We start from the raw sequence: 27287 nt of genomic DNA on the forward strand, positions 1-27287 counted from the left end.
ATTTATTCATCAACAAATTACATAATAAAATTTTGTTTACTTAAATGAATTGTTTTTGTATTTAACATTTTTTCATTTTCATCCGGCCCATGAAAAAAGTTTTCTTTCTAGTCTGGCCCGAGGGGCAAAAACTGTTGGCCACACCTGCTCTAGTGACTTGAAGGATCGTGATGAGTGAAGTATGAACAGTAACTGATTTGCTGCAGAACTTCCAGGGCTATTAGAGAGTTTTGATTTCAGGATCAGGTGGAAATCTACAATTTGATCCTGCTGCCTAGCTCTGCCAAATACCAGGAGTTCAAGTGACTCAGGATGTACATTTTCCTTCATTTCAGATTTCCAGTTACTGATTTGCTGATCTCAACTGTATCTAGCTGTATTCACAAACAAACAAACAAAAGATGTAAGTGAAAGTTTTATGAATTGGATTTTCCTATTGGCCTCATCATTTCAATACTTTTTTATATTTTACTTTATTTCTAATGACTTTGCAACTGGTAAGGGCCCTTTGAGGTTAGATCTCTCCATTTCTCAAGCTTCCAATGGAAATAGTCTCTAAATATTCACTTAAATGTGGAACAGCTGTGGCTGGATAGCTCAGTTGGTTAGAGCAGTGGTCCCTAACCTTTTCTGGGCCACGGACCGGTTTAATGTCAGAAAATATTTTCACGGACCGGCCTTTAGGGTGGGACGGATAAATGTATCATGTGACTGAGACAAGCGTCAAGAGTGAGTCTTAGACTGATGTAACAGAGGGAATCTGGTCATTTTTAAAAAATAAAACATCGTTTAGACTTAAATATAAATAAAACAAAAATAATGTAAGTTATTTATTCTTTCTCTGCGGACCAGTACCAAATGGCCCACAGACCGGTACCGGCCCGCGGCCCGAGGATTGGGAACCACTGGGTTAGAGCATCATCCCAAAGTGCAGAGGTTGCTGGTTTGACTCCGGGTCAGGGCACATACAGGAACAGATTAATGTACCTGTCTCTTTCTCCCTTCCTCTCTCTAAAGTTAATTTAAAAAAAAGATGATGGTACGTGTTGGTGTCCCTTGAAAAGTCTTATTTTTTTCTTTTTTGATTTTTTTTCATTGATTTGAGAGAGAGAAAATGAGAGAGGGAGGAAGAAGAGGGAGGGAGAGAAAGGTAGAGAGAAGCATCAACTCGTTTTTCTACTTAGTTGTTCCATCTAGTTATACACTCATTGACTGACTGCTTCTCGTATGTGCCCTGAATGAGGACCTAACCCACGATCTCAATGTTCTGGGGTGATAGTCTGTCCACTGAGCCATTGTCCAGGGTGAAAAGTCTATTTATGAGAAGAAAAAGACTATTTTAATAATTGAAGGGATTCTAGCCTCGCTGTTGGTTTTGTGAGTGTGTGTGTTCTTTAGAGAGAGAGAGGAGTGAGAGAGAGAGATAGAGAGAGAGAGAAAGGAGAGGAGCAAGAAGCTTCGACTCCCATATGTGCCTTGACCAGGCAAGCCCAAGGTTTCGAACCGGTGACCTCAGTGTTCCAGGTCGACGCTTTATCCCACTGCGCCACCACAGGTCAGGCAAGTGTGTGTGTTCTGGCCATTTGTAGAGACCAGGCGATGGGAGCAGGGGCTGTATTTGGGTTCTGTAGAATGACAGCCTTTCAGCCGTGTTTCTCAGGCAATCCCCCAGGAAGTCAAGTCACGAAGCCTGAGTCATCTCCCTTGTCTCGGAGTTCACTCTGTGTCTGCCTGATACAGCTCCAACCTCCTCCTCTGTGAAGTGGATTTCGAGATACTGTTCTTTCTTGGCTTGGTGCAATATGGGTGCCACACTTTGGGGAAAATATTAATGATCTTAGAGTAGTGTTTTCACACTACTCTATGTTAAGTTATAGTTTTAAACTATATAACATATATAAACATAGTTTTAAACTATGTTTAAGTTATAGTTTTAAACATTTGAAATGTAATGCACTGGATTATAGAGAATGCACAGTACAGAAGGGCATAAAACAAAACAAAACAAAAGAACAAAAAGTAAAGACTTCTCCAGTTGCCCATGCTGCTGCCTGCCCACAGTTAAGGACAGTTTTTTGTACGCCCTTCCAGATATTTCCTATGCCGCTGAAAGCACACATATGTATACGCAATGCCATGACAGAGTAGCTCTTGGTAACTGAATTTTAAAAAAAACAAACCAAGCCAGGCCTGACTGGTGGTTTGGGTTTCAAACCTGGGACACTGAAGTCTCAGGTTTGAAACCTTGAGGTCACCAGCTTGAGCAAGGCTCATCCCACATAAGCGCGGGCTCACCAACTTGAGCGCGGGATCATCGACATGATCCCAAGGTTGCTGGCTTGAGCAAGGGACCACTGGCTCGGCTTGAGACCAGTGTACGAAGCAATGAACAGCTAAACAGTGACACAACTATGAGTTTATGCTTCTCATCTCTCTCCCTTCTTGCCTATGTCTTTCAAAACCAAACAAACAAACAAGCAAAAAACAACAAAAAAAGTCAGTTGTAGGGTAATTTCACTATTTCTTTGACTATTTGGTAAACTGAGAGAAAACTGATTTAGACCCTTCAGGAAAATCCTTTCTATAAACACAAATATCTCCAATAACCCTATAATTTACACATGCTGTTGGCCGTCTTTTAGGGATGGTATATGGCAAAGAAAGTTATTCTAAGTTTTTAACAAAACAGAGGCTAAAAACATTCTATGTAGAAATCAGCGTGTAAGGTAGCTTCACTGCCTGTGTGAGTGGAGAAGAGAGTGTGGGTGTTCTTATAATATTTGATTGGTGGCATACAATTTTTCCAGGTATCTTAGAACAGAATATTAAAGGTCAAAGCAATGTGTAATGTGAGAAAGTGTGATGTTTATTGCCAAACACGGTGACAGGCTGTGATCCTTACCAGTGTGAGCTGTAGGAAATTTGGGATCTGTTCTCTTAAGATGGAAAGACAGACCAGAAGGCACATTGCCTCTGTTCACACTCACAAGTCTTCCCCCGCCCCCTTTCAAGAAAGTGGAGAGAGGGGGAGCTACCAAAATAGTCTCTGTGTGGCTAACAGGATCTGGATTTCAGTTTTCCCCTCCCACAGACTAAATGGTCATATGGCTAAATTTCAAGCCCAGTGATTTGAACTCTTTCTCTGGTTCCCGGCTTGGCGCGCGCAGAGAGAGCCATGCTCAGGACTCAGGCCCTATCTCACTTTGCAGGCTTCTCTGGGTGGTAGGAGTAGGAACCTTGCGGGGCACCTTACAAAGCAGCGGCTTCTCCACTGCCTCCTCCTTTGCCCCAATTCTGTAGGTTTATTCTTGTCCAGCAACTTGACTCTCTCCCGAGAACCAGATCCGGGGCTCGGAGCCCAGTCTTCTTTTTTTTCTCCTCTGCCCTCCCTTCGACTACCTGTGGGCACCTCTTAGCTTCCACATCCTCAAAAGGGATAATGTTCTCCTTGAAAGCATCTTTTGAGGATTAATTGATGTTTGCTCTATGCTTTGAACAGAGAATCCTATCAAGTCGCGCTGCTGTCCTCAAAGCTGGCCCGGGTTCCAGCTGGTGCCAAGTCTGGCCAATCAGGACGCAGGGTGAGCGGACCTCTCATTGGCTGTCTTTCTGGGCATATCGTTTGCCTGCTCATCACCCACATTAAAAGGCCGATCACCCAACTAGGTGGCGCCGATCCTCGAGTGGACAGTTCGTATGTACATTGCACGTTTTTCACTTGGAGAGAGTACTTGCAGCAAAATGAGCATCCCTCGGGAAGTTAGTTTGTGGCCATCTGTGACATTTTCTTGTTGAGAAATTGTTCTTTTCTCTCCCTTTTAAAAAGCTTTATAAGTGTAGGAACAAGAGGAGTTATAATCCGCTACCTCTCAAAGAAGTCCCTTTGCCAGCCCATTTATATGTAAATTGCATGTGGTGTGGTAAAGAAAAGGATGTTACCTGCCTCAAGATAAGCATTTTCATCTCAATGAATCCTTTGTTAGACTTGTTTAATCAAAGAAATGGAAGCTGCAACCTACTTTTTGGAATGATCCAGGTGATGCAGTGAGTTAAGAACATGAAGGTTCCAAGGAGAAGATAGGTAAGAGGAAAAAAAAAAGGTTTGTTTTAAGGAGGGACCAAACAGGGAATTAAAATACAATTAGTCAAAGACATACTTAATTGTCTTGTCATCATGGAGGACAAAGTGAAGGACAATACCAGGCAAGCACGATAGGGTTTTCTTCCAAATTCTAGGATGGGCCTCAGGATGGAGTGAGGGATTGAGGACCTGCTGCTCACCCATTTAGTTCAGATGCGGCATTTCCAGGGGAGCCTTCTTTCCCTGGTGTTTCAATTAGCCCTCCAGCACCTAGTCTTTAAGAAGTCTTACCCTTGAGGTGGGGAGGGGCTTGTTTTCTCACCAAGGGCTTATTAGTAGAAATCATTGTTTCATTTTCCTAAATTTATATCCCTGGCTTCTTGAAAAATCTGAGATCTAACGATCCTGAACCCTCATTCCAGAGGCAACCATCAGCAGCTGCACCCCCTTTTTGTGGGCTCGTGGAACAGACACTGTCTGGCTCACCAGCTGGGGCAAATGTGGACCTCTCACCTGCCTGGGAAGTTAACAAGAAGATAGGGTATTAATTCAGAAGCACATGTGTGTATACATGCGTGTATGCATATACATGCATTCACACACACCCCTTCAGGATTCAGGCTCAAAGGGGATTATGGAAAGGTCATACCTCAGCAGGTTCAGGGTATATATATATAATCTGAGCAATAGATATGAGAAAAGTTAATCTTGGGGTGAAAGAATCAGATTATCATGGCACACAATAAAAGAGATGTTTGTGACTTGGGTGTTGAAAAAATTAAGTGCCTTTCTTTGGCATGCCCATGCATTTGGAGCACTAGTGTGGATGAGGGTAATGTCTAGAGAGGTAAGGTTAAGGGACCTGTATCTTAACCTCTGTGATGCTCTGGACAGTGCCTGGGACATCCGAGAGCTTGATAAATATTATCTAATGATAGCCACAGGTGGGCTTGCTGATGAGCTCAACTTTAAGACCTGCAAGAGTAATTTCTCTTTTCCATTTTTAGTTTGCTCATCAGCAAAATGGAGACATGATAGCAGGCACTGCAAACTCCAATGCCCACGGGCCAGGCAGGCTGTGCAAACAAGTAAAGGGATGTCTGGATGGATAAAGTAGACTAGGGAGTGGAGAGGACTGGGGTAAAATGGAAATTGATGCCCATCCAGTGGCTGTTTGGATTTAACTCCAGCATGTGCCACGTGGGAAGGTGAGCTCAGTGTTGCCAGGGCTCCTGATTTTTCAAGAGAGGCTTGATTCTGCATTTGTATATGAACTCCAACAAATTCTGGTGTAACTAATTTAGTTTTCAAAAAGCATAGTGCAAAAAAAAAAGCGTAGTGCAATAACAACAACAAATAAACAATCTCAGGATCCACAGTTGGCTGATAGGCACTAGTTTTACCTCTGGGGTAAAGCCTGCTCCATGCCTCCCTACCTGGCAACCAACCCTACTTTGCCGAATCGAGGAATGGGGAAGCAGGAGCTGGTGGAGATGAAGAATGGCTGTGACGACAAAGTTGGGGAGAAGGTGGGATGTGAAACTTGGACAACACCATCGTTAGGTTAGAGGGGCAGATCTGGCCCCTGTCGGCTTCAGCAAGGAGAGCTGCAAGGCTTGGCAAGAGCTGGGCACAGAGGCAGGCAGGAGGGCAAATCCAGGGGAGGTAGCTGAGGGGAAAGGGCACAGGCTGTGGGTGGCAGCCGCGTGGGCAGCAGAGTGCAGAGGTCAGGGGGCAGCAGGGCAGCCCAGGGAGCAGGGGAGAGCGAGAGGGAGCTAGGTGGACCCAGGGACTGAGGCTGTTTGCCCTCTGCCCTGCTGTGGCCTGGTCAGTGTTTGCAGCCCCTCACCAATCACGCACAGAGAAAAAGTGTCCCGGCCACTCTAGAAGCCCTGTACCTTAGGCATCTATTCACATAAGCACAGAATTTTGTCCAGCCTCCAAACTTATAACCATAGTTGGGAATAGAAGAGAGGCAGAGGGGCAGAGTGGGTAAGAAGAGAATAAGTTTAGGCTCAAACAGCTTGGAGTTGGATCGACCTTTGTCACTTTGGCAAAATATTTAACTTCTTTTTGAGCCTGGTGTGCTCGTTTGGGGATAATAACCTTGTAGGATTGTGAAGATGAAATGAAAACAAATGCTGCAAGGTATGTGAAGTGCTTAGAACAGTACCTGGCGCATAGTAAGTGCTCAGATTAAGCTCATCATTATTGCGAGACAAGCTGTAACCTCAGCTAACTTGTGTTGAAGCACAGCCTTTATCATCTCAGCAGAGAGAGAGAGGACACAGATGCAGTAGAAGTTGACTCCTTCCCTATTGAAAATGCTTCCCTAAAACATAGACTCTCTAGCCTGAGCTCCAGTTTCCCCCCAAAAAGCAGGAGACATTTTACCTACCTGGATAAGGGTCATTTACTGAACTTGGGTAAGTCTGTTTGGCTCCAATAGCACCTGGTTTACATAATGGTGTTTTCTTGCATCTAACAAATACTCGATGAACAACTACTATGTTTCAAGTACTAAGAAAGGATGGGAGATGCTGAGAATATAATAAGGTTTAGGCCTTAAGGTATTGAATCAAACTGTAGGGGAAGTTGCTATAACAGAGATCCCCAAATAGAATAGCTAGATAAGACAGAGGTTTATTTCTCTCTCATATAAATCCTAGGTTGAGGCCTGACCTGTGGTGGCGCAGTGGATAAAGCATCGACCTGGAAATGCTGAGGTCGCCGGTTAGAAACCCTGGGCTTGCCTGGTCAAGGCACATATGGGAGTTGATGCTTCCAGCTCCTTCTCTCTGTCTCTCTCTCTCTCTCTCCCTCTCTCTCTCTCCCCCTTTCTCTCTCCTCTCTAAAAATGAATAAATAAAATTAAAAAAAAAAAAAAGATAAAAAATGTAAAAAAACCAAAAAAACCCTAGGTTGAATCATTCATGGACCCAGCTTTTTTTTTACTGTTTTGTATCTCTGTGTTTTGGGATGTGGAAAGTAGGAGGTAAGGAAATCTAAGGCAAGCAGTTTGTCATAAGAGCTTCGACTCACATCCATTGGTTGGAATTTAGTCACACGTCCACATCTAGTTGAAGGAATGCTGGGAAATGTAGTCTAGAGCAGATGGCCATGTGCTTAGATAAAACTTGGGAGTGGAGGAAGAGGGGAGGGAGGATGAATACTGAGGGGGCAGTTAGCAGTTATGATTCAGGGAGATGGAGAAGTAAATGAATGCACCTATTGCAGGTAAATGCTTCTGTCAAGAGCACCAGCTATAGCCTGACCAGGCGGTAGTGCAGTGGATAGAGCATTGGACTAGGACACCGAGGACCCAGGTTCGAAACCCTGAGGTTGCTGGCTTAAGCATGGGCTCATCCAGCTTGAGCACGGGGTCACTGGCTTAAACTTGGGATAATAGACTTGACTCCATAGTCGCTGGCTTGAAGCCCAAGGTTGCTGGCTTGATCAAAGGGTCACTTGCTCTGCTGCAGCCCCCTCACCCCCGTTAAGGTGCATATGAGAGAGAAATCAATGAACAACTAAGGAGACTAAAGAGCCACCAACAAAGAATTGATGTTTCTCGTTTTTCTCCCTTCCTATCTGTCTGTCCCTGTCTGTCCCTCTCTCTATCTGTCTCTGTCACCAAAAAAAAAAAAAAAAAAAAAAGGCACCAGCTATAATCCTTGGGCAGAGAAATATGTTGTGGCCCTCATGGGAACCATGACTTTGGAATCAGACTTCTGAATTCAAATCCCAGCTTTCTTCCTTATCTCTGGCACCTATGCCACAGGGTTGGTGTGAGGATGAACTGAGTTAATCCACGTGAAGCTCTTAGGACGTGGTCTGACCCAGAGTCGCTGTTCAAGAAGTGTAAGCTATTTTTGCTGTGGAGAGAGGATGGGATGTGTTCGAGAAAGTTGGTTGACTCAAGGATATCTGGAGAATTGTTCATGGATTTGTTACCTCTCAGTGTTACAACTTCCGACAGGCCGTGTCTCTTTGATTGCAACTTTGGGTGTTGAACCCTTGGCCTCTCTCATCACTGAGAAATGTTAATGAAGATTAAAAAGGCCATCTGAAGGGGCTGGCGTTTTGAAAATAATAGAATCAATTTATGTTTGCCTAGACTGGACCTAGGGGAAGAATTTAGACAGGATGTTTCAAGGTCATGCTCTGCTTTCCAAAGCTTGAGTAGGAGCCAATGAATTTAGCACCTGGTCCACAGGTCTCTGCTGGAAGAGTAAAGGCCCCTCTTGCTCTTGCTGGGTGTTTCTCCAGGTAGAGTTCTATAAATTCTTTAAAAATACTGCTACTTAGCTAAATACAAGGAAGAGTGAACAGTGAGGCCTCCCAGGGAGCTGGGGAGACTTTTGCTCTTGGGGATGACCCTGGTGGCCTCCCGAGGGCCCCTCCAGCAAGAGGAGAAAATGGAAAAGCCACTCCCCCGAGGTGCTGCACTGGCAGGAGACTGGGGTGTCCTCTTACCAGGAGCTGGTGTCCTATGATATGCAGAGGGTATCATGTTGTCCTTCTGCAGGTGTCATATGGAAAGAGAACCTTCCTCACTTCAGAACAAGAGCCTTAACTTTCCTTGGCAGCTCACAGGGTGGATAGATTTTAGGAGATAATCAGACATTGGAAAAGGCTTTTCTGCCCACTTTCTCGGTACTGTCCCATTTGGGGGAGTTTGAGGAGCTTTCGTACTCCGCTGCCTCCCCCCCACCCCCCAATTCTTAGACTCAGACTTCCCAAATATCTGGAAAGGAGCACTGGATGCTGTGTCTGTCACAATGGGTATCATTTTTTACTCTAAAAACATTGAATTGACTCCCAAGAAATGGAATGGACATAGAGAAGGGAACACATACTACAAGATTTGTATGTGTTTAGGACCCGGCCTGCGGCCACGGAGAGGCCAGCAACGGTGGGCCAGGGATGCGAGGGTGGCAGGTGAAGACTCCAGGGCAGCTAGGCAGAGGTGGTTGCAGTCCTGCCTGACTCTCATCACCTTAGCTGACCTCTTGAACTTGACCGCTAGGTGTCACAAAGATCCACACCTAGCCTGCCTAAGTCTGTAGGCAGTCATGTCCCAAGGGTTTTCACCCATATATTTTCCAGCTCTGTGAACCTCATTTCTTTTCTATCACTAGTTCCCACTGGGCCTTTACTGTTCCTTACCACTGGGATCAATCTTTTACTCTCCTTCCTTAAGAAACGCTTATTGAGGAGGTGGAGGTTGTAGTGGGAGCTGTCTAAATTTGGATGTCCCATTCATGGAAGACTCAGGCAAAACTTTGCTATTATCTCTGCATGACATTATATGTGTAGTAACCAAGATGATTATCAAAAGTGCCAAATCTATATAGTCTGTGCCTGGACAACACCATCCATGGGGCACTCTGAATCAATAGTATTTATTTATTTATTTATTTATTTTTAGAGAGAGAGAGAGAGCGGGACAGACAGGGACAGACTGACTGAGAGAGATGAGAAGCATCAACTTATAGTTGTGGCACCTTAGTTGTTCATTGATTGCTTTCTCTTATGTGCCTTGACGGGTGGGGGTGGAGGGTGGGCTCCAGCTGAGCCGGTGACCCCTCGCTCAAGCCAGTGACCTCGAGGTTTCAAACCTGGGTCCTCTGCCTCCCAGGCCAATGCTCTCCACCTGGTCAGGACTAGTGTGTCCACTTTAGTGCCTGATTTCCCTCTTCAACATCGTGAGATTCACCCATAGTGCTGGCTGTAGTTGTAGGTTGTTCATTCTTTGTGCTATGTAGTATTCTGTCATGTGAGCCTACTGTGGTTTCTTTGACTGTCCTGCTCTTGATGGGCACATGGCAGTTTCCAATTGGGGACCTCTGTGAGTCGCACTCGCTGGCACATGTCTTTGGAGACCTGAAGTGCGCATAACTCCCAGAGGACAGTTAGGTCACAAGTAGGCTGCTCGATAGATGTGGCCAAGTGCTCTTCCAGAGTAGGAGTGCTGGTCATCTGCTTGATGTTGATGAAGAGAATTATTCCATATTGAGATTTGATTTGAGGTTTTTTGTTTTTTTTTTTTAAATTTCTGAAGCTGGAAACGGGGAGAGACAGACAGACTCTCGCATGCGTCCTGACCGGGATCCACCCGGCATGCCCACCAGGGGCGATGCTCTGCCCCCTCCAGGGCGTGGCTCTGCCTCGACCAGAGCCACTCTAGCGCCTGGGGCAGAGGCCAAGGAGCCATCCCCAGCGCCCGGGCCATCTTTGCTCCAATTCAATGGAGCCTTGGCTGCGGGAGGGGAAGAGAGAGACAGAGAGGAAGGGGGGGGAGAAGCAAATGGGCGCTTCTCCTATGTGCCCTGGCCAGGAATCGAACCCGGGTCCCCCGCACGCCAGGCCGACGCTCTACTGCTGAGCCAACCGGCCAGGGCCTGATTTGAGTTTTAAAGCAGAATAACATTACACTGATTCAGTTGACTTCATCATTCCTATTACTTCCCTGTTGTGTGTATGAGCCATATGGTAACTGGGCAGATCCACTTAAGTTTCTCTAAGTGCTTCTTTTTTGGAGGCTCTTGAAAGACTTTTTTTTTTTTTTTTTTTTTGCATTTTTCTGAAGCTGGAAATGGGGAGAGACAGTCAGACAGACTCCTGCATGCGCCCAACCGGGATCCACCCGGCACGCCCACCAGGGGGCGACGCTCTGCCCACCAGGGGGCGATGCTCTGCCCATCCTGGGGGTCGCCATGTTGCGACCAGAGCCACTCTAGCGCCTGAGGCAGAGGCCACAGAGCCATCCCCAGCGCCCGGGCCATCTTTGCTCCAATGGAGCCTTGGCTGTGGGAGGGGAAGAGAGAGACAGAGAGGAAGGTGCGGCGGAGGGGTGGAGAAGCAAATGGGCACTTCTCCTGTGTGCCCTGGCCCGGAATCGAACCTGGGTCCTTCGCACGCTAGGCCGATGCTCTACCGCTGAGCCAACTGGCCAGGGCGAAAGACTTTTAAAACTACCACCTTGTAAGGCCAGTGGTTGCTGCCATGGCCATGCAGGTTCTTATTGGATTGGGGTAGACCATAAAGGAACTGTGGAGCCCCAAAGTGGTGGGTCATTCCGTTTATTAAAGTCTTGGAACTGCAGATGAGCAAACAGCAGGGAAGACCACTTCCCTTTCTCTCAGGGCTCCCAAGCCCTTCAGCACTCAGGACTCAACAGACTCATTCTCCCGACTCACCCAGACTCATCGCCCCCACCAGTCTCTGCACTCCCCAGCCAAACAGGCCCTGCGAAATTCCCCTTCTCTAGCAAACAATAGCAAACCATCGCCCCTCCCCATGGAAGTAGGCAATCTGCACCCCTGAGGGCAAGCACAGGCAGCTTTCCATAGAGATACACTCTTGACACTGCCCCAATACAAGCGAGCAAACCTAAAAAACACTTGTTACAAACTTGTTTGCCCAACACTGCTGAAATGAAAACTTTAGGATTTCTTTATTTTCCTAAAATGTCTGCTTTATCTTAAGAGCAGAAAATACTAATCACCATGCTCCCTGCAAAAGAAGGAATCTCCCATCTTCCAACATGCCTTATACCTTCCATTGAATGAAATTTAGAGCTTTGGGAACTTTTTATTTTATTATTATTTTATTTATTTATTCATTTTAGAAAGGAGAGAGAGAGGGAGAGAGAGAGAGAGGAGAGAGACAGAGAGAGAAGGGGGGGAGAAGCAGAAAGCATCAACTCCCATATGTGCCTTGACCAGGCAAACCCAGGGTTTCGAACCGGTGACCTCAGCATTTCCAGGTCGATGCTTTATCCACTGCGCCACCACAGGTCAGGCCAGAGCTTTGGGAACTTTTGAGTGAAAACCAAACATCAGTGACATTACTGATTTCCCAAAATTTACTCACTGGATCATTTCTCTCATGATTTTAATGACAGCTGCTTCTCTTTGGAATTTGACCAAGTTGGCAGGTGGAGAGTCAAAAGTCTTTCTTCTTAGTTCAGAATATTTTTTCCTTTTTCCTTTTTTTTTTTTTTTTGAGTAAGGGGAGAGGGAGAGAGAAGCATCAACTCATTGATTCGCTTTAGTTTTGAATTCTGGTATGTGCCTTGACCAGATTGGACCAGTGACTACTCAAGCCAAGCCAATGACCCCTTGCTCAAGCTGGTGACCTTGGGCTCAAACCAGCGACCTTGGGCTTCAAGCCAGTAACCTTTGGGCTCAAGTTGGCGACCTTGGGATCTATCTGATCCTGTGCTCAAGGTTGCTACCTTGCACTAAAGCCAGGGGGAGCTCGCACTCAAGCTAGCGACCTCAGGTTTTGAACTGGCGACCTCAGCATTCCAGGTCAATGCTCTATCCACTGTGCCACCACTGGTCAGGCTAGTCCTGACTTTTGGTTGTAAACAACCACAGTGTAAGGTACTTAAGGAATGCAGAGAGACAAAAGTTCTTCACGTTCAGCTCCAGAAACTTCTGATCTTGAAGAGAATTCAGTTGAAATCTGTTAGTTTTGGCCCCAAACAACAAGCTAGAGACAACATTCCATAGAATAACAGAAAAAAATCTTACTTCACACACTGCTCCCTCATAAACATCTCTCAGAAAAGCACTTTCAATTCTGCAGCACAGGGCAGTTTTTATTTTATTTCAGATGGGGAAATTAAGACCTGCAGAGTTGACTTCACAGGATCCAGTAAGACCCTGAAAGAACTAGGTAGGGCTGGAGGCCAGACCCAGGCCCGGGATTTGCACTTCTAGGAGGTGAGGGGTCCTTTTCTTATTCTCCCCTCCCCATTCCCTTCCTTCCTTCCTTCCCAGAGATGAGAAGCATTAATTCATAGTTGTGGCACTTTAGTTATTCATTGATTGCTTATCATATGTGCCTTGAGGTGGGCTAGGGGGCTCTAGCTGAACCAGTGACCCCTTGTTCAAGCCAGCAATCTTTGGGCCCAAGCCAACGACCATGGGATCATGTCAATGAGCTCATCCTAAAGCTGGTGGCCCTGTGCTCAAGCTGATGCGATTGTGCTCAAGCCGGATGAGCCCACGCTCAAGCCAGTGATCTTGGGATTTTGACCTGGGACCTCAGTGTCCCAGGTCAGCGCTCTATCCACTGTGCCACCTCCAGTCAGGCAGACGGGCCCTTTTCTAAGAGGAACTTTAAGGATTGTGTAGCTGTATCTGGAGCTCACGGTGAGGTCCTTTTGATAGGTGACTTTCACATTCTGGAGCTTGGCATTTTTGTCTGGTTAGAAAATGGTCTTGGTTAGGAACATATGTACAAGGAATTTATTGCTGTTTTCTTTGTAGTGGCCAAGATTGAAAACTGCGGACCGATCAGTAGGGAAAAGGCCCACTAGCTATGGTACCTTCCTACCTCGATCATTATAGAACCATTGAAAGTATTTTGGCAAAGTATGGCAGAGTAAACAAGAAGGAGGAGAGTGTTTAAAAATAATTTTTAATTATTACTTTTTTTAGGTTGGAGGGAAGATAGTAAGACAGACTCTCGCATGCACCCTGACTGGGACCCACCTGGCAACCCCCTCTGGGACTGATACTTGAATACCAAGCTATTTTCAGTGCCTGAGGCTGATGTGCTCCAGCGGAGCTATACTTCGTGCCTGGGCTTGAACCAGTTGAGCCACTAGCTGTGGGAGAGGAAGAAGGAGAGAAGGGGGAGGAGAGAGAAGCAGATGGTCACTTCTCCTGTGTGCCCTGACTGGGAATCCAACCTGAGACATCCACACACCAGACTGATGCTCTATCAACTGAGCCACTGGCCAGAACCTAATTTTTTTTTTTTTAACAGAGACAGAGAAAGAGTCAGAGAGAGGGATAGACAGGGACAGACAGACAGGAACAGAGAGAGACGAGAAGCATCAATCATTAGTTTTTCGTTGCGACACCTTAGTTGTTCATTGATTGCTTTCTCACATGTGCTTTGTCTGCGGGCCTTCAGCAGACCGAGTAACCCCTTGCTTGAGCCAATGACCTTGGGGTGAGCTTTTGCTCAAACCAGATGAGCCCACACTCAAGCTGGTGACCTCGGGGTCTCGAACCTGGGTCTTCTGCGTCCCAGTTCGATGCTCTATCCACTGCGTCACCGCCTGGTCAAGCAGGGCCTAATTTTTTAATTACAGTTGATATACAATATATAATTCTATTTTTGTTAAATAACCACTCCCCAAAGCCTCACTATATGTGTATGTATGTATGTATGTGCAAGTGTGTGTCAAAATTACATGAACGTGGAGAAAAAGGTGGACAGACACAAACTAAGATGTTAACATGGGCTACCCAGGGAAAGCAGGGCTGGGGGTGGGGATGCTGATGTGGAAGGGTTGGGATAGGAAAATAGCATAAGTGATAAAATGCCATCTGAATAAGTTATATATATATATGCATATGCATGTGATACATGTGTACATATGCATAGGGAAATGAATCAATTTAAAAATCAAACAAAATAATGATTGTAATAAGAACAAGGCATGAGCCGTATATGGGTCCGAGAGCTTAGCAAGGGTGGGAGCCGGGTTCTGTGGCTGCAGGTTTACTCCAGGTCAGTTCTGTTGCAAGTGAAGGACATTGTTGGGGGGTGGGTCAGAGAAACGTGTGTGTGGCTGAGCACAGACACACTGCTGCGTTTGACAACCTGGTAACATAACTACCATCTTGAAGTGCCTACAATGTGCTGGCATTTTCAAAATTTCTCAAAGTTAGATATTTTTATCCCCATCTTATGGATGAGAAAACCAAGGGCAAGCACCTGAAGGCCTCACGGTGAGTGGGTGGTTCTGAGATCAAGCCCAGGCCCTCCTGATTTCAGAACTTTTGCTTTTTAGGTCTCATCCCAGCTTAGAGTTCAGTGGGTGTGATGAGGGCCCACCTGCTTTGATCCAAAGTGAGATCTCTGCAGGGCCCTCTCCCAGCTGTGGGTCCTAAAGTAGAGGTTTTGCGATGAAAACAAGCAAGCCACCACCTAGTGTTTCCCATGCGGACTCGCTGGCCCCGTTTTGGATGGCAAAGTTCCTTACCTGGGTGAAGGGCAAACAGCTTGTTCAGGACTCAGTTCCCGAGGGAGCTGGGCTCAGTGGAAAAGTAGGGCGTCTGGACACCCACCTCAGGACAGGTGAGAGGCAGACCGGCTTGTAGAAAAGGAAGACGGTGTCAGTAAGTCTGACAGCTGGCCCCTGAACTGTATCAGCAGCCACTTTGGGGGTGAATGCTTGCGCTTTCATGGGGATCTCTATTTCTCCTTGCCAAACCACCCCCATCCCGCGGCCCACTAAACACAAAAGAACTAACAGTAGTGGCTTGTTTGGTGGCCTGGTAATGTGACTTCCTCCCAGATCACAGAGGCACTTGTGCTGTTGCCAAAGGTGCCCCTAAGTGGGTACTGAAGGTAAAAATTTCAGTTCTGCAAATCAGTGTCACCTGGGGTGACTGCTTCTCTTTTCTTTGCCTTGGTTTTCTCATTCATAAAATGGAGGTCGGATTTTTCTCTTGCTGCTGATGAAAAGAATAAGGCCAGTTGTGTGTGTTAGGTTTTGGTTGAAAACAACTATGGGCCCTGGCCGGTTGGCTCAGTGGTAGAGTGTTGGCCTGGCGAGCGGGAGTCCCGGGTTTGATTCCCGGCCAGGGCACACAGGAGAAGCGCCCATCTGCTTCTCCACCCCTCTCCCTCTCCTTCCTCTCTGTCTCTCTCTTCCCCTCCCGCTGGGGATGGCTCCTTGGCCTCGGCCCCAGGCGCTAGAGTGGCTCTGGTTGCCACAGAGCAACCCCCCCCCCATGGGCAGAGCATTGCCCCCTGGTGGGTGTGCCGGGTGGATCCTGGTCGGGCGCATGCGGGAGTCTGTCTGACTGCCTCCCCATTTCCAGCTTCAGAAAAATACAAAAAAAAAAAGAAAGAAAGAAAACAACTATGGTGCTGACATGAATAGTTAACGCCATTTAAATTGAATAAGTCTGGCCTGACCTGTGGTGGCGCAGTGGATAAAGCATCAACCTGGAAATGCTGAGGTCACCGGTTCGAAACCCTGGGCTTGCCTGGTCAAGGCACATATGGGAGTTGATGCTTCCAGCTCCTCCCCCCTTCTGTCTCTCCTCTCTCTCTCTCTGTCCCTCTCTTTGTCTCTCCCTCTCCTCTCTATAATGAATAAAAAAAAAAAAAATAAATAAATTGAATAAGTCTGGATGTCTCTAGTGTGACAGGGCCACTGTTTCCTACCAGGTGCTGTGTGTTCACAATGGCATTGATAACTTCCAGGAGCTAGCCTGTAGTGTAGAGGTAAACTTGGCTGCAGAGGGTAAGCTAATGGCACTGACGGCCTTCCCTGGGCCCTCCTCTCTCTCTGAGGCACATGGCGGCCGTTCTTCTGGTGGGGATGCCGTGCCTGAGGCTGAAGCCACTGCCTGCTGCCTTCCTTCCCTGCCCAGGAAAAGCCCTACGGGTCAGGGACAGAATGAGGAGAAAGCATGCGGCAGGCTGTCTCCTCCACTTGAGGACTGGGGGGCCAGACCTGCCCACGCTCATACTTTTGCTCTCGTCCCACAGGGTATAGGGTGTAGGGTGTAGACTGAACCACAGGGCCCAGGACAAACCGCATGGTCTTTCAGAGCCTCAGTCTCTTGATCTTTTCTAGTGGAACAAAATTATGATTGTGAATAGTGATCTCGTCACTAGTTCCTTAAAGAGTGGGACCAGGTCTTCGGAAGCTGGCACAGTGCCTGGCGCACAGTCGGAACCCAAGGAAACGCTTTTCATTGACATGGACCCCCTGAGATCTCTGCCTGGACGGGTGAGAGGTCATCATTTAGGAAACGCAGTTCTCCCTTCCTCTGCGGTCCCCTGGGCCTGATGCACTGTGGGATCTGTGCAGCAGCTTTTCCTCCATCCTACTCTTCTTCACACTTATTGTACTTAAAAAGTGATTTTCTCCTGAGCAATTGAGTAAAGCTAATGGGACCTTACTACCACCTATGCCTTTCCTGCCAGCACTTTTGAGGGAAGGTAGAATCTGTGTTCTGCTTAAATATAGGAATTGATTGACCAGTGTCAATAGCTTTTCTGCATCCTAGGAGCTGCTTCTAACTCTTCTTGTCTCCTATTAGGCCTATGGAGTCTTCTGAGGCCTTCGGACAGTGTGGTTTACCAAGATCTAGCTAGGACAAGGGCTGGAGCTCCCAGTAGGCTCCCAGGCACTGGATAGGAGAGTGTCCTTTAAAGAGAAGAAGAAAAAAAAAATCCACCCAGATGGAATGATAAAGGGATGACATCACAGTAGGCATGGCAACCACGGGGTAGTCACAATCTCACATGAGATGATGAGAACCCCAAGGGAGGGCCTGGATTCATTGTGCTCCTTTTCCCATGGGGCGGCAGGGGCAGGGAGGCACATGGGAGGGGTTGCTTATCCGGGGGCTAGAACAGGCCAGAGGTTTTGCTTTCTACTCCTGATCTGGCCTCTTTGCTCTGATAGTCTTTCTCTGCAGTGGTGGTGAGCCTCCTTGAAGCGTTTGCATTCTGTCGATAAGGTTGCCCTGGGAGTTTGGCCGGAGAAGGGAGCAAAAAGAGAGGGAAGCACATCATCAGAGAGGGAAGTGGAAAGATGAAATTATCGGCAGGAAGTTCTGCGGAACCCTGGAGCTCCAGCCTCACGTTCTCCTCGGAGGCTCTGATGAGTGCACCCTCTATCTCTTGGCACTTACTCGGCTTCTTTGGGCCTTGACTTTTGCAGCTGATGGTGTTGAGCTGGGAGCTGGGTGTAAACCATGTAAGTTGTTCTAATTTCAAGGTCACTTATGTCCAAAGCCCAAAGAGACGAGGTTCAGAGCAATGTCCTGATGTAATATGTGGACGTGAAACTGCTATATACGTGGTGAATACTGACACTGGACAGCTTGGAATGTTGTCTCAGGGGGTCATCTTGAACACAGGGCAAGGGTCTTAGGGGTTGCAGAGTTAAATAAGGAGCATGAACCAGGAGATTCATGCTATTCTAAGGCTTCTGGGACCTCAGACCTGTAAATCATTTCTCCTTTTCTGTCATTGGGGGTAACTATGCCCAGGTCGTGCCTGATTGCTGTTTCTCTGTAGGTCAAATCACAGCTGGTTTGTCTCCCTGTCACTCTGGCATCTTGGGGTCTTAGAAGTGAGGCACCTGACCTTGGCCGTGAGGCTGGGTCATCTCTACTGTTCCGCACAGCCATCTACCCCCAACCCAGGGACATATGAAGACACTTAAAAGTCTCTTGAGCCTGACCAGGCGGTGGCGCAGTGGATAGAGCGTCAGACTGGGATGCAGAGGACCCGGGTTCGAGACTCCGAGGTCGCCAGCTTGAGTGCAGGCTCATCTGGTTTGAGGAAAAGCCTACCAGCTTGAATCCAAGGTTGCTGGCTCCAGCAAGGGGTTACTCGGTCTGCTGAAGGCCTGCGGTCAAGGCACGTATGAGAGAGCAATCAATGAACAACTAAGGTGTTGCAATGCGCCATGAAAAACTAATGATTGATGCTTCTCATCTCTCTCCATTCCTGTCTGTCTGTCCCTGTCTATCACTCTCTCTCTGTCTCTGTAAAAAAATAAAATAAAATAAATAAATAAAAAAAATTAAAAGTTTCTCTTTTTTTAAATTTTTTTTATTTATTCATTTTAGAGAGGAGAGGGAGAGACAGAGAGAGAGAGGGGGGGGGGGAGAGACGGGGTGGGGGGGGAGGAGCTGGAAGCATCAACTCCCATATGTGCCTTGACCAGGCAAGCCCAGGGTTTCGAACCGGCAACCTCAGCATTTCCAGGTCAATGCTTTATCCACTGCGCCACCACAGGTCAGGCAAAAGTCTCTTGAGAAGCACGTTCTTTGACTTCTTTAGCCAGAATATCTGAAGTTCCTGTTGCTAGCTGGGGAAATTTCTCCTCCAGCTCTTCTAGGCTGTGGGTAACTTTGTAAAGTGAGTTTATTATTTAAAATATTTTTGATTGAGCCTGACCTGTGGTGGCGCAGTGGATAAAGCGTCGACCTGGAAATGCTGAGGTCACCGGTTCGAAACCCTGGGCTTGCCTGGTCAAGGCACATATGGGAGTTGATGCTTCCAGCTCCTCCCCCCTTCGCTCTCTCTGTCTCTCTCTCCTCTGTCTCTCTCCTCTCTAAAAAAATGAATAAATAAAGTAAAAATAAAAAAAATTAAAAAAAATAAACCTTCTTAAATTTGGGAAAAAAAAAACAAGAAAAAAAAAAAAGCAAGGTTTTTTAAAAAAAATTTTTTTTTATTGATGTAAAATTCACATAACATAAAGTCCACCATTTTAACTGTGTACAGTTCATTGATTTTTAGTGTTTTAAAGTGTACAATTGAGTGGGTTTTAGTATATTCAAGATGTTTTGCAACCATCACCACTATCTAATTTGAGAACATTTTCCATCACCCCTAAAAGAAATCTCCTACCCATTAAGCAGTCACTCCTTGCTCCCCACTTTCCCCAGCACCTGGCACCCACTCATCTGCTTCTGTCTCTGTAGATTTCCCTATTCTGAATATTTCATATAAATGGAATCAAGCAACATATGTGACTTTTTGTGTCTGGATTCTTTAAATTAGCATGTTTTCAGTGTCTAAGTATGTATAGCATGTATCAGTACTTCATTCTCTTTTAAAATTTTTTTATTGCCCTGGCCAGTTGGCTCAGCGGTAGAGCGTCGGCCTAGCGTGCGGAGGACCCGGGTTCGATTCCCGGCCAGGGCACACAGGAGAAGCGCCCATTTGCTTCTCCACCCCTCCGCCGCGCTTTCCTCTCTGTCTCTCTCTTCCCCTCCCGCAGCCAAGGCTCCTTTGGAGCAAAGATGGCCCGGGCGCTGGGGATGGCTCTGTGGCCTCTGCCTCAGGCGCTAGAGTGGCTCTGGTCGCAACATGGCGACGCCCAGGATGGGCAGAGCATCGCCCCCTGGTGGGCAGAGCATCGCCCCTGGTGGGCGTGCCGGGTGGATCCCGGTCGGGCGCATGCGGGAGTCTGTCTGACTGTCTCTCCCTGTTTCCAGCTTCAGAAAAATGAAAAAAAAAAAAAAAATTTTTTTTATTGATTACAGCAAGAAAGGAAGAGGAGAGAGAGAGAGAGAGAGAGAGAGAGAGAGAGAGGAACATTAATCTGTTCTTGTATGTGCCCTGGCTGGGGATTGAACCAGCAACCCCTGTGCTTTGGGACAATGCTCTACCCAACTGAGCTATCCAGCCAGGGCCCTTCATTTCCTTTTATGGTAGAATAATCTATTGTATGGATAGATCACATTTTTTTATTTATCCATTCACCAGTTGATGGACATTTGGGTTATTTCTACTTTTTTTTTTTTTTTTTTTTTTTTAATACAGAGAGAGGGATGAGAGGGACAGACAGCCAGGAAGGGAGAGAGATGAGAAGCATCAATTTTTTATTGTGGCTCCTTAGTTGTGCATTGATTGCTTTCTCATATGTGCCTTGACCGGGGGAGCTACAGCAGACCGAGTGACCTGTTGCTCAAGCCAGTGACCTTAGGCTCAAGCTGGTGAGCCTTGCTCAAACCAGATGAGCTTGTGCTTAAGCTGGCGACCTTGGAATTTTGAACCTGGGTCCTCCGCGTCCCGATTCGACGCTCTATCCACTGCACCACCACCTGATCAAGCGGGTTATTTCTACTTTTTGACTATTATGAATAATGCTAATATGAACATTCAAATATAAGTCTTTGTGTAGACATGTTTTTATTTTATTTTATTATTTATTTTGAATGTATTTATTGATGTTAGATACAGAAACATTGATCTATTTCTGTATGTGCCCTGGTCAAGGATCAAACCAGCAACCTCTGTATTTCGGGATGAGGCTCTAACCAACCAAGCTATCTTGTTTATTTTTGTTTTTTAATAAATTTATTTTAAGTGAAAGGAAGAGAAATTTAGGGACAGATTCATGCATGTACCCTGACCAGATCCACCGAGCACCCCCCACTACTCAAATCAACTGAGTTATCTTCACAGTCTGAGGCTGATGCTTGGACCTTCCAAGCTATCCTCAGTGCCTGGGGCTGATGCTCGAACCAATGGAATCACTGGCTGCAAGAGGGAAAGAGGAAGGGAAATGGGAGAGGGAAGGAGGGGAAGAAAAGCAGATGGTCGTTTCTCAGGTGTGCCTTGACTGGGCATCAAAGCCGGGAAGTCTGCATGCTGGGCTGACACTGAGCCAGCCAGCCAGGGCCTATTTTTTAAATAAATTTTAAAAAATTGAATGATTTGTTTTGGTTCGATAGCTCAGCTAGTTTGATCCCTGGTCAGGGCACATACAGAAACAGATCAATGTTCCTGTTTCTCTTTCTCCCACTTCCCTTCTTGCTATAATCAATCAATAAAATTTTTTTAAATTGAATGATGTTAGAGAGAAAGAGAGAGAGAGAGAGAGAGAAACATTTGTTTGTTCTTCCACTTATCTGTGCATTCATTGGTTGCTTCCTGTCTGTGCCCTGACGCGGGATCAAACCCGCAACCTTGGTGTGTCAGGACAATGTTCTAATTGAGCTAACCAGCCAGGGCTGGACATGTTTTTATTTTTTTTTAACTTTATTATTTTATTTCATTTCATTTTATTGTGACAGAGAGAGAGACAGAGAGACAGAGAGAGGGACAGATAGGGACAGACAGGAAGGGAGAGAGATGAGAAGCATCAATTCTTCGTTGCAGAACCTTAGTTTGTTCAGTGATTGATTGCTTTCTCATATGTGCCTTGATGGGGGTGAGGGGGGTGGATTGGGCTACAGCAGAGCGAGTGACCCCTTGGTCAAGCCAGCGACCTTGGGCTTCAAGCCAGCAAACTTTGGGCTCAAGCCACCAACCATAGATGGGGTCATGTCTATGATCCCACACTCAAGCCAGCTACCACGCACTCAAGCTAATGAGCGGAGACCTTAGGATTTCGAACCTGGGTCCTCCATGTCCCAGTTTGATGCTCTATCCACTGCGCCACCACCTGGTTAGGCTAGACATATTTTTTTCTTTTTTTACAGAGACAGGGAGAGGGATAGACAGGAATGGAGAGATGAGAAGCATCAATCATTAGTTTTTCGTTTCGCGTTGCAACACCTTAGTTGTTCATTGACTGCTTTCTTGTATGTGCCTTGACCGCGGGCCTTCAGCAGATCAAGTAACCTCTTGCTCGAGCCAGCGACCTTGGGTCCAAGCTGGTGAGCTTTTGCTCTAACCAGATAAGCCTGCGCTCAAGTTGGCGACCTTGGGGTCTCGAACCTGGGTCCCCGGCATCCCAGTCCGATGTTCTACCCACTGCGCCACTGCCTGGCTAGGCTAGACATATGTTTTTAAATCTTATGAATATGTACCTAGGAGTAGAATTTCCAGGTTATATGATAACTATAACTTTTGAGGAGCTGCCAAATTGTTTTCCACAGTGGCTGAACCATATTACCATCCCATAGTAATGTATGAGTGTCCAACTTCTCTACATCCTTGCTGACACTTGTGATAGTCCGATTACTGTATCTGTTTTTGTGATTACAACTATCATAGTGGGTCTAAGGATTTGCATTTCTCTAATGATTCATGAGATTCTCTTGTGTGTTTTTCTTTTTTTCTGAGTAGTACCTTTTATGTACTCATTGACCATTTGTACACTGTATATACTTTTTGGAGAAATATCTATTCAAATCATTTGCCTCTGTTTTAATTAGGTTCTCATTTTGTTGTTAAGAAGTAGGTAGGACCAGCCTGTGGGGATGGAATTTAGCAAATCACTTAGAAGCAGGATCACTCCTTCCTGTTCTTTTCTTTCTTGCCTACCTTTAACAGTTTTCCCCCGAGTTTCCCTTCTTGACCCAATTCTTGTTTTGGTCTCAGTTTCTCCCCAGCTGACTTCATTTACACCCAGGGCATCATTACCATAGTTATGTTCATTACTCTCAAATGCATACACTAGCCAGGTGGATCCCGGTCGGGTGCATGTGAGAGTCTGTCTGACTGCCTCCCCATTTCCAGCTTCAGAAAAATACCAAAAAAAAAAAAAAAAAAAAAAAAAAAAAAAAAAAAGCATACACCCAACGTGGATATCTCTGGAGCTCGGGACTTGCATATCCAGACAGAACCTCAATATGTTCAAAGCTTATTACATCCTTTGCCAAGCCATCTTCTCCTGAGTCCCCCATCTGGATGACTAGCCTCATCTACCAGGTCAAAAAAGCAGTAGGAAGTCACCTTGGACTCCTTCTCTCTCGGGCACTTCTGCCCTTCTTCTCTCAATACTGGTCATTTGCTCTCTTTGATCATCCTCGCTTGTCCTTACTTCTTCAGTTCCATGCTGATTGCCTGAGTTCAGGTTTTTGTTATTTCAACTACACTCCCTAGTTTTGACCTACTACCCTCCCTTCATCCTCTTCTAGAATGATTCAATTATATGGCTCTCATCTTAAAAACCCATCAGTGATTCCTTGTTGCCTAAAGCAGTGGTAGTCAACCTGGTCCCTACCACCCACTAGTAGGCATTCCAGCTTTCATGGTAGGCGGTAGCGGAGCAACCAAAGTATATATAAATAAAAAGATTTAAGCCCTGGCTGGTTGGCTGAGTGGTAGAGCATCGGCCTGGCGTGCAGGAGTCCCAGGTTCGATTCCCGGTCAGGGCACACAGGAGAAGTGCCCATCTGCTTCTCCACCCCTCCCCCTCTCCTTCCTCTCTGTCTCTCTCTTCCCCTCCCACAGCCAAGGCTCCATTGGAGCAAAGTTGGCCCGGGCACTGAGGATGGCTCCATGGCCTCTGCCTCAGGTACTAGAATGGCTCTGGTTGCAATACAGCGACACCCCAGATGGGCAGAGCATCGCCCCCTGGTGGGCGTGTCGGGTGGATCCTGGTCAGGCACATGCGGGAGTCTGTCTGACTGCCTCCCCGTTTCCAGCTTCAGAAAAATACAAAAAAAAAAAAAAAAAGATAGACTTAACTATAGTAAGTTGTTTTATAAAGATTGATTCTGCCAAACTTAGCAAAAATCCGACATAAAGTACTTGGTAAGTAATTATTATATGCTTTAACTTGCTATAACTCTGCTTTATAAATTTTACAAAGTTACTTCCCTACTTTATAAATCACCATTACTGTGGAACTGGTGGGTGGTTAGAAACTTTTGCTACTAACAGAGATACAAAAGTGGGCGGTAGGTATAAAAAGGTTGACTACCCCTGGCCTAAAGGATAAACTTCCTATTCCTTTGTGTAGCATACAGGCCCTCCTGATCTGATTCCTACCTGTCTTTCCAACCTGGTCATCCTCTGCTCATTGTCCTCTCAGCCCTTACTTTAGCCATAAGAGATTCCTTTGGGTTTTTTGAATGGGTTGCATTCCCTCAAACCTCCTTGCCTTGAATGCCACGCTGCTGGCATGAGTTTCGTATACTATGTGGTTAAGGATAGACTTTCAGGGATGGATTATGAATCCAATATGGCCACAATGAAATACTATTGAGGGAAGAGAACATGGTGACTGTGTCTAAGATGTGGATTTTGACTCAGGAATTTATTTATGTGAAAAAAAATTAAAACTAAATAGAAATTAAACTGCATTTTAGTATATTTATGAACCACCTGTATTGCAAAGGTAATGGACTCTTAGAACAATTTGGACATTTAACCCATCATAGCCTGTTGTTACTTTAGTTACTTTCTAACTAAAGCGACTAAAGGTGTGACAAGCATATGTATATTTTGGGAGCTGATGGGACAAAACGTTTGGAATCAGATTTGGATCCCAAGGTTGCCATTGCTACTGGCTACTCTGAACACCTGCTTCACCATTTATTTGGAATCCTATACTTCTGACCTCTGGAATGTTGTATCAGTTTTCCTGAGAATGTTAGCCCTTAGACAAACTAAGTGAAACTAAAGGAGTGATTCCTGGCCCTTTCCAAATAATTAAAAAAAAAAGTATTGATTGATTTTAGAGAGAAAGGAAAGGAGAGAGACAGACAGAAACATCAAACTGTTCCTGTCAAGATGCCCTGACCGGGGATCAAACCAGCAACCTCTGCTCTTCTGGGTGATGCTCTAACCAACCAAGCTATTTGACCAGGGCTCCAATTTTTTTTTTTTTTTTCTGTGACAGAGACAGAGAGAGGAACAGATAGGGACAGACAGACAGGAAGGGAGAGAGATGAGAAGCATCAATTCTTTTATTTATTTATTTATTTATTTAGTTATTTATTTATTTATTTATTTTCAGAAACAGAGAGAGAGTCAGAGAGAGGGACAGACAGGGACAGACAGGAACGGAGAGATGAGAAGCATCAATCATTAGTTCTTCATTGCACGTTGCAATACCTTAGCTGTTCATTGATTGCTTTCTCATATGTGCCCTGACCGCAGGCCTTCAGCAGACTGAGTAACCCCTTGTTCGAGCCAGTGACCTTGGGCTCAAGCTGGTAGGCTTTTGCTCAAACCAGATGAGCCTGTGCTCAAGCTGGCAACCTCGGGGTCTCGAACCTGGGTGTTCCGCATCCCAGTCTGACGCTCTATCCACTGCGCCACTGCCAGGTCAGGTCCAAGTAATTTTTTAAAATTAAATTTAATTTAGGTTATTTAGTGCTTTAACTCTCTCCCTCAAATTTTTACTTAGAAAAATTTTTAGCCTTCTGAAAAGTTGGAAGACCAGTACCATGAATGTCCTATACCCCTTTGCTTCGATTTCACTATTTACTAGCATTTTGCCACCTTAGTTTCCTCTCTCTTCCCTACTTTTATGCATGTGTGCACACTCACATACACCTACATCCACACTTTCCCTAACTGGTCTCTTTTTTTTTTTTTTACAGAGACAGAGAGAGAGTCAGAGAGAGGGATAGACAGGGACAGACAGACAGGAACGGAGAGAGATGAGAAGCATCAATCATTAGTTTTTCGTTGCACGTTGCAACACCTTAGTTGTTCATTGATTGCTTTCTCATATGTGCCTTGACCGTGGGCCTTCAGCAGACCGAGTAATCCCTTGCTGGAGCCAGCGACCTTGGGCTCAAGCTGGTAGGCTTTTGCTCAAACCAGATGAGCCCGCATTCAAACTGGCGACCTCGGGGTTTCGAACCTGGGTCTTCCGCATCCCAGCTCGACTCTCTATCCACTATGCTACCGCTTGGTCAGGCCCTACATGATCTTTAAAGTTCATTCTCTTTGCCTGACCAGGCTGTGGTGCAGCGGATAGAGTGTTGGACCGGGACACAGAGGACCCAGGTTCGAAATTCCAAGGTCACCAGCTTGAGCGCAAGCTCATCTGATTTGAACAAGGCTCATCAGCTTGAGCCCAAGGTCGCTGGCTTGAGCAAGGGGTCACTTGGTCTGCTGTAGCACCCTGGTCAAGGCACATATAAGAAAGCAATCAATGAAAAACTAAGGTGCCGTAACAAAGAATTGATGCTTCTCATCTCTCTCCTTTCCTGTCTGTCTCTATCTGTCCCTCTCTCTGTCTCTGTCACAAAGTAAATAAATAAATTAATTAAAAAAGAAATTAAAGTTTATTCTTTTTGTATTTTTGTCATAGTATCAAATAGTCTGGAGAAGACAGATGATGGGTGATGAGGCAGAGAAGGACATGGCTGATTCTCCTGTGTAAGGTGACTTATTCTCATAGTTTCCAAATGGATGGAGGAGCCATAGGGTTAGATCAGTGACCCCTTCAGGGAATTTGCTAATCCTTTCCTCATGGAGGCTGCAAACACGATTCTCTATATCTTCAGGAAGAATGAGATTTAGTTCCTAACATACCTTCTTCTCCTGGGCCTGCTTTGGAGGCTTAAGCAAATATCAGTGCCCAAACCGAAGCCTTCAAGCTCCTGGCTCAGTGCTGCCACTGATTAGAGCACACTTGGAAGTCCCTTTCTCTGAGTCTCAGTTGCCCCATCTATAAAGCAAGAGCTTGGACCACTTACTTTGTAAGTTCCCTTCCTATGCTCATGTCCTATGACACTGTGGTAGCAAGTAAAACTAAGTCCTTTGAGAAACTGTCTTAATGTATGTGTGAAATGAACCCAGGACCTTATTGCTGGGTGGGCTTCTGCCAGGACAGTGGCTGGTTCATAGCAGGGAGTATTTTTGCCCTTGAAAGAGCTACCAGTGCTCTGCCTGAGGGGGCAGGAGGTGGACTGGGTGGGGACTGAGAAAGTAGAGGGAAGGCTGACTGACCCCTTTGTTGGAGCCTCCCTACCTCCCCTTCCTTTGAGGTCGCCTC

General features: G+C 46.1%; 1 protein-coding gene across 2 annotated transcripts in view; it reads left to right on the top strand.

Annotated features, from left to right (window-relative positions):
* The first annotated feature begins 338 nt into the window (after positions 1 to 338).
* DPF3 (double PHD fingers 3) overlaps positions 339 to 27287 on the top strand; it is a 247505-nt gene continuing 220556 nt past the window's right edge. The window contains exon 1 of one of the 2 annotated variants that reach the window (XM_066277060.1): positions 339 to 403. In XM_066277060.1, the coding sequence (XP_066133157.1) occupies positions 402 to 403 (2 nt within the window). In that variant the 5' untranslated portion in view covers positions 339 to 401. The remainder of the gene's footprint in view (positions 404 to 27287) is intronic. The other variant, XM_066277061.1, reaches the window with a different exon arrangement.

This window comes from Saccopteryx bilineata, chromosome 4 (assembly GCF_036850765.1).
Source record: "Saccopteryx bilineata isolate mSacBil1 chromosome 4, mSacBil1_pri_phased_curated, whole genome shotgun sequence".
Classification (NCBI taxonomy): Eukaryota; Metazoa; Chordata; class Mammalia; order Chiroptera; family Emballonuridae; genus Saccopteryx; species Saccopteryx bilineata.